The sequence below is a fragment of the Schistosoma mansoni genome (assembly GCF_000237925.1).
Source record: "Schistosoma mansoni, WGS project CABG00000000 data, supercontig 0013, strain Puerto Rico, whole genome shotgun sequence".
Classification (NCBI taxonomy): domain Eukaryota; kingdom Metazoa; phylum Platyhelminthes; class Trematoda; order Strigeidida; family Schistosomatidae; genus Schistosoma; species Schistosoma mansoni.
Window position 1 is genome coordinate 582,443 of NW_017386025.1, and position 7,338 is coordinate 589,780.

General features: G+C 42.8%; 1 protein-coding gene across 1 annotated transcript; it reads left to right on the forward strand.

The window, feature by feature from the left end:
• Positions 1-900: 900 nt before the first annotated feature.
• Positions 901-1,717, forward strand: Smp_058700 (glutathione peroxidase, putative; the record flags this gene model as incomplete). The annotated part of the gene is made up of 4 exons (XM_018790828.1): positions 901-1,213; positions 1,304-1,394; positions 1,442-1,590; positions 1,621-1,717. Exons 1-4 carry the CDS (start codon positions 1,092-1,094, stop codon positions 1,715-1,717), a joined length of 459 nt encoding a protein of 152 aa, XP_018645848.1. The 5' UTR covers positions 901-1,091.
• Between the last annotated feature and the right edge of the window lie 5,621 nt (positions 1,718-7,338).

Here is a 7,338-nt window from a genome sequence, read left to right on the forward strand (position 1 = left end):
CAATCGTCGACGTTGTTTGGAGTAGTAACCACAGTCGCGTCAGGAGTACTATGAGATTCCGGAGGGTTGAGGACGACTTGGGAGGTTGGGCCGTCTTTCTCACTGGAAACTGACTAAGCCTTGCGGTTTCGGCTTCCGGAAGTTCCCTTCTGGGTATCATTTTAGATACGGGAGACAGTAGGGACCTTTTTTCGCGAGTTTCTGGTTGGGACAGACCTCTTTGGTGGCTGTCCTTCCTCCTTCGGACGATGTGAGTCAGCATTTTTAAGACTCACTTGTGTCTGTCTTACATCAATCTGCGTGTCGACAGATCGAGTTCTGACCGACGTGTCCCGACCGCGCTTGCCGGGACACTTCTTCGCAGCATTGATCATTGAGATGGTCTCGGTCAACAGGCTATTTGCGTCCAGACATCACTGTTGACATAGCCATATGCAGCCATGCCTACTAAACCGTTTGAAAGCCGCAAGCGTTAGATTCATGCAAACTTCGTAGTACCAACCTTTGCACTCATCGCACTGCATGACGCTGTCAACAGGATATCAACATCCTGGGCGCCGGCAAATGCTTTTGTTGCACCTTCCAGTCATTTTAGGATGAGAAAGTGAGTTTTGACTAAAAGTAGAAAAAAAACTGTAAATAGTTAGAACCAAAGTACTAACAGATACAATAGAAAAACAAGGTACTCTGGAGTACCGACGATAAAACTATTTAGGATACCAAAAATGATACTCTAGTCGAAAGAAATTCAATCAAAATATAGACAGTAGTCTTGATACGTTAATAACGATCAAAACAATAGAATCTACTCAACGAGGAAAAATTACCACTGTCCTTTTTAAATAGCGCGCGTTGTGCGAGAATGCATTTTGTACTAATTTACATAGACCTCTCTGATAAGTTTTTCACACATTCAGATACTTACCTGTGGACATACGTGATCCAATGCTGCAGATTAAGGAGACTCTTTGATCAAATTCTGCTTCAATTCTGTTCCCAACCATTTGAAACACTTGTACACCAGCCTAGAGGTGTTTTGCCGCTCCTTATTCAAATCTCTCGAAACATTGTTCACGATTAGATGTAACGCGATGGTACGTTGTGGTCCCTCTAATTTCTTCCTTAAGTCTTCATCTCACAAGTCTTGGAATTCAATATATGAATTCACTGTTAAGGATATCAATGGTGTGGATGTCTCCTTAGAGAAATACCGGTATGTTCGATATTACTCTCCTATATAGAATAATAATTATTTGTTGTTTAGTGGTCACGTTTGTCTAATTGTTAATGTCGCTTGCAAGTGAGGCGCAACGGACAAGAACTATCGCCAACTCCAGGAGATGCACACTCGACTGGTTGGCAAAGGCCTCCGTATATTAGCATTCCCCTGCAATCAATTCGGTGGACAGGTGTGTATCACTTAAACCAATATTATTTGCAGGAACCCTGGGCAGAAGCGGAGATTAAGAAGTTCGTGACTGAGAAGTACGGCGTCCAATTCGATATGTTTTCGAAGATAAAAGTCAATGGGTCTGACGCTGATGATCTTTATAAATTCCTCAAAAGTAGACAACATGGTACCTTAACAAAGTAATTGTTTTTTCTTTGTTACTGTCGTAGTAATATTAAGTGGAACTTCTCAAAATTTCTTGTAGATCGTCAAGGACAACCGGTTAAAAGATATTCTCCTACAACTGCCCCATATGTGAGTTGTTGAATTTTCAATATTTTGATTTTATTATCAGTTCCGACTGTCTAAATAGATAGAAGTAACTTAAGGATAAATTAGCAAACTCAGCAATCTATCCTATACACTTCGATTTTTCCTGAATTATTGAGATATTTTGTCGTGCCACGTCACGTAGCTTATAGTCTCTGTGGTTTTGAAGTTGTTATTAAGAAAGTTTACTCATTTAAACATTTAGTCGGTTAGTGACTTCGCTGAACAGTGGTTGTTTAGGTGATTTGATCAATGCGTTTCCAAACTAGTCGTACCTCAAAAGTGGTTATACTCCGAAAAAACTATCTGGACTCAACATATCACCTCATAGCCGTGCATGTTGATAAATTCACCGGTTAATTTTCATGAATGACAAAATGATATATCAACTTTAGTTACTTGTTAGTTTTATGGTGTATTAAATGAAGTCCATCGTTGCATACAGTTACTTAAGTTATTAGTCACGTCAGACTTTGTAAATGAAATTTGAGTTCAAGTTAATTATCCCACATTTGACTATATGAAGTTATGAACCAAAATTTTTGTCGGCTCACTTCTAGAGTTATGAAATAGTTATCAGTATCGAAGCAACTAGATCGCCTTACTCGTGATCGTCGAGGTCATTAGAATTAATCTTGGGTTGACATCACTGTCTAAATAACAGTCAAGTCATTCGACTCTCAACCTTTAAGTCTCAGGTACGCACACCGTTCTACCTACTTCGGCTCAAATAACCGGTTATTATCATTAGATATTACACTTGGAGTGTCAGTCGGACACAGCGTAGAAACTGATACGTATGTATACTTAGGGTACAGCTCACCCCCAAGTACTTTGTAAAGGAGTTGATTTATTCTATTGTTTTAAATAGCAGTTTTCATTGTTCATATGCTTTGGGTTTCTGTGTCTTTCAATTGATGTGTCCAAGTGATTGCACTGATTTCCATGGACGTTATTTTCAAATACTGGAACTAAGTTAAAGAGGTAGAGATTTAAGATTTTGATAACAAATAAGACCCACTTCCACACTAAACGAAGTCTTTCCTGATGTTTTGATTTGGACTGTAAACTTCAGGAACGAGTCTTCGCGTTTTTACTCAATAGTAATCTTACTTCACAATATTGTCATTTCGGCCGTGTATGTCTTAGTCTTCAATGTAACAGTCATTTCCATCAACAACAGTGTTAGGTTAATAGATTTCCACACCCGTGACTATTTAGATTGGTCTTAGTTAACTGCTACGTCTACTACTTATTTACTTACTTACGCCTGTTACTCCCAACGGAGCATAGGCCGCCGACCAGCATTCTCCAACACACTCTGTCCTGGGCCGTCCTTTCTAGTTCTATCCAGTTTTTGCTCATGCTTCTCATGTCTGTCTCTATTTCTCGACGTAATGTGTTCTTTGGTCTTCCTCTTCTCCTTCGGCCTTCAGGATTCCATGTGAGGGCTTGTATTGTGATGCAATTGGGTGATTTCCTCAAAGTGTGTCCTATCCACTTCCAACGCTTCTTCCTGATTTCTTCCTCCGCTGGAATCTGGTTTGTTGTCTCCCACAGTAACTTGCTGCTTATAGTGTCTGGCCAACGGATCCGAAGTATATTGCGTAGACAACTGTTAATAAACACTTGTATCTTCTGGATGATGGCTCTCGTAGTTCTCCACGTCTCCGCCCCATACAGTAGAACTGTCTTAACATTTGTATTGAAAATTCTGATCTTGGTGTTGGCTGACAATTGTTTTGAGTTCCAGATGTTCTTCAGTTGTAAATGTGCTGCTTTTGCTTTGCTGATCCTCGCCCTCACACCTGAATCTGATCCACCGTGTTCATCAATGATGCTGCCCAGATATGTAAAGGTTTCTACATTCTCAAAAGCTTCTCCGTCAAGTGTAATTTGATTGGTGCATGTTGTATTGTATCGTCTATACAACTAGTTATTCTGAAATTTGATTTTTCTCAGAAAACTTGTATATCGCCCTGTAATAGTCCGTACGCTTACAATTATTCGTGCCTCAATGCACTACAAGCAGTAAGTATGATAATTAGGGTTTGTGTGGAAGCGTACGAGACTTTTGTATGACAGTCCTCATCTCTCCATTTCCTGGTTTAGTGACACCGGTTAGCGCATTCAGTACTTTGATGTGTAGCGGTTATTGAACAATATATCAATCTTGGCACAGTTTGTGTCAAACAATAGTGTAATCCTGGACTACTGCAGATTTCAAGGGCTAGGAATATCTAATTTTCTCACACTACGTAATTCATATGTATTCTGAATCTAACTTCCTACAAGTGATTTCTTATATTCTTCATTTACCTGGCGTGTGTCTGTTAGGGCAGACTTACTGATTGATATTGGCGAGATACTCGCAACATATGATTGCGTGAAGTATTTATTTATTTAAACACATATATATTGGTACAAAAGGGCACCAGATACATATGCGCCACACAAAATAATGAAAGTAGGAAGAGAAGGGATGAAAAGATAAGGCGGACTGAAATGTACAACCAGAAGACTCTTTCAGTTAAGAAAGTTAGAACCACTCTTTATGTAGAAAGTGAAAGAAGGTTGCAGCAGGTTCGCCACTGGCTTCTATTCTGAGCCATATCTGATAACGTCTCTAGCCACTGTGTTGCACCATCTCTCAAACCCCAGCCAGGGAGTCGTGAAGGACCAACAGAAGCTAGCCCTTTGCAGATTTCTTTCATGCCACGACACCATGTCATACACTGACCTCCTCTCCGCTTTTTCCGACCAGTCCCAGAGTCGGCAAATAATGCACGACGTGGAAGTCTCTGGGACGACATTCGTAAAACATGTCCAAGCCACCGAAGTCGGTGTTTCAAGATGGTGACACCAATTGAATTATCGTCTCTGCGCCCGAACACACGATGCCGAACCTCTGCATTACTAACATGGTGTTGCCACTGAATGTCAGCAAACCTTCGGAGACAACGATGATCGAACACAGAGAGACGTCTAACATCCTCAACTCGGAGAGACCAGGTTTCACAAGCATAGAGCAAAACTGCTCTCACCGACGCGTTGTAGATCCGACCTTTTACAGCCAGACTAACATCACGAAGGCGCCAAAGATGGCCCAGATTGGCATAAGCCGCTCTGGCTTTCATTGTACGTGCATCAATCTCATCACTCACGCCACCACCAGCACTTATATAGCTACTTAGATACACGAACTTCTCAACTACTTCAATCTGCTCACCATCCAGGGTGAGTACAGGATGAGAATCCTGCCAGTCTTGTAGGAGTACTTTGCACTTGGAGGGTGCAAAGCACATGCCGTACCTGTGGACACTGATTGCCAACTGATTAAGTGCGGATTGCATGCCTTGGGCATTATCGCACAGTAAGACAATATCATCCGCATACTCGAGGTCGAGAAGTCGTTCTCCAGACAGCAGATCCACACCGCCATTACTTACATCCATCAGAGCTGTTTCCAGGATGTCGTTGATGGCAAAGTTGAAGAGGAATGGTGAGATCGGGCAACCCTGCCTAACCCCGCTGCTCGAATGAAACAAGGGGGAAAGGTGGTTGTATGCCCTCACTCTGCCTGAGGTGTTCGTATACAGGGCCTTTAAGATGTTAATGAACTTCTCAGGCACACCCTTCTTTAATAGACAATCCCAGAGAACAGTCCTGTCTAACGAATCGAAGGCAGCCCTGATATCAAGAAACACCACGATTGTTGGCCTGCGATAAGTATGACAGTGTTCTAACATTTGGCGGAGGGTGAAGATGTGATCAATGCATCCTCGACCAGAACGAAGACCGGCCTGCTCCTCGCGAGTCAATCGTTCTCGGGTTTTAAACAACCTACGAAGAATGACAGAAGCCAATAGTTTGGACGCAATCGAAAGTAGACTTATCCCCCGATAGTTGTTACAGGAACAACGTGAACCCTTTTTAAAGATAGGGACGACTATTGACTCATTCCATGATGTTGGAACACTTTCTTGCTCCCAAACCTTTGCAAACAACACCGTCAGTTCCTTAGCCAGAAAGTCACCACCATCTTTAAAAAGAGCCGGAGGTAAGTCATCTGGGCCCGGTGATTTGTAGCGCTTCAAGGATTGGAGTTCCTTGCGGACTTCCGCCTCGTTTGGTGGATCAGTCGTCACCGGCCATGGGGGGCAGGACAAACTGGTTGATGTTGCTGGAGCAGCAGGCTAGTTGGACTGCCCTTCGAAAAATTCCGCCCATCGTCCAAGACGTCGAGAGATGTTAGTAATTAGCATCCCGTCATTTTCACAGATTGTTTCACTCACACCAGACTTCTTGCTGCCAGTGGCTCGGATGAGTTGGAAGAGTTTCCGGCAGTTACCAGATGCAACTGCTGCTTCCATCTCATTAGCACGCTCCGACCACCAGGCTTCTCGGTCCTTACGCAAGCTTTGCCCGATTTCATTACGTAACAGCTTTCGTTTGTGGTCAAACTCACGGTCACTCGGAGTAGACCGACGGGCTTCCATCAGTTGTAAGGAGCCAGAAGAAACCCAGTGCTTGTAAGCGGGACGTTTCGCGAAGCCGCAAGCGGCTTTACTCGCCATTTTCATGGCGTCGTGAAGATGCAACCAATGCTCATCTATACTTTTCGGTGGGATGGTAGCTAGCCTAGAGGCTAGCTCCACTCGATACTTACTTGCAACAGAAGTTGCAGCCAGTTTACTAACATCGATCCGTTGGTGGTGGTCAATCCTTCGGCCACTGAAAAGTAAGGTGCGATTGGCGCAGACCAGGGCATGACCAGACTCCAGATAGGTACTCCAAAAGGAGCGGCAGTCTTGTACACAACCACGCCAGCGGTAGCTGATCGCGATGTGATCAATCTGAGTCCAGGCTTGAGATGCAGAGGGAGGACGCCAGGTGGCACACCGGCGATGACTGTGCCGGAAGTTAGTGCTGGCCAGAAACAGGTTGTGGTCTGTGCACAGTTGCAGCAAATGGTCCCCGTTATCTGTCCTGCGACCAACAAGTCCCCATCGGCCACCTAAACGACTCTCTTCTGTGCCTAGACGCCCGACCTGTGCATTCAAGTCTCCAGCTAATACTACGATATCTGTCGAACGCGCTTTCTGGAGAAGAACTGTTAACTGGTGGTAAAACTCATCCTTGATTGCATCCGGGCTGGTGTCTCAAATTTTTTAAATATATTACTCAATTACGAACTTTCGTTTAAATTTGAACTAATAGTTTCACAGTATTTGAGTGCCAAGTAAATGTAAAACATTGAGGAGGAAAACGTAAGGAGGTTTAGATTCGACAATTTCGAAGTTGATCATATTTCTTTTGTCTTGTGAACGTCTGTTAGCTGTCAAGTGATAAGAATGCTTATGGTCATTAATAATAAAATTCACATTTAAATCATCATTCATTAATTCATTTTAATGATTTCGTGTTTTATTTTAATAAATTTATTGGAAATAAAATTATTATCATAAAAAGGGGGGGTTATAGACATGTTCAATAGTGTCAAAAACCAGCTTTCGATATCCTTGTAACACAGCCTTCTTACTTTCCAGCTGTACGATTATAAACAAACAATAGTGGAGCGGCGACTCACTGGTAAAGACGTCCACGTTACAGTCACT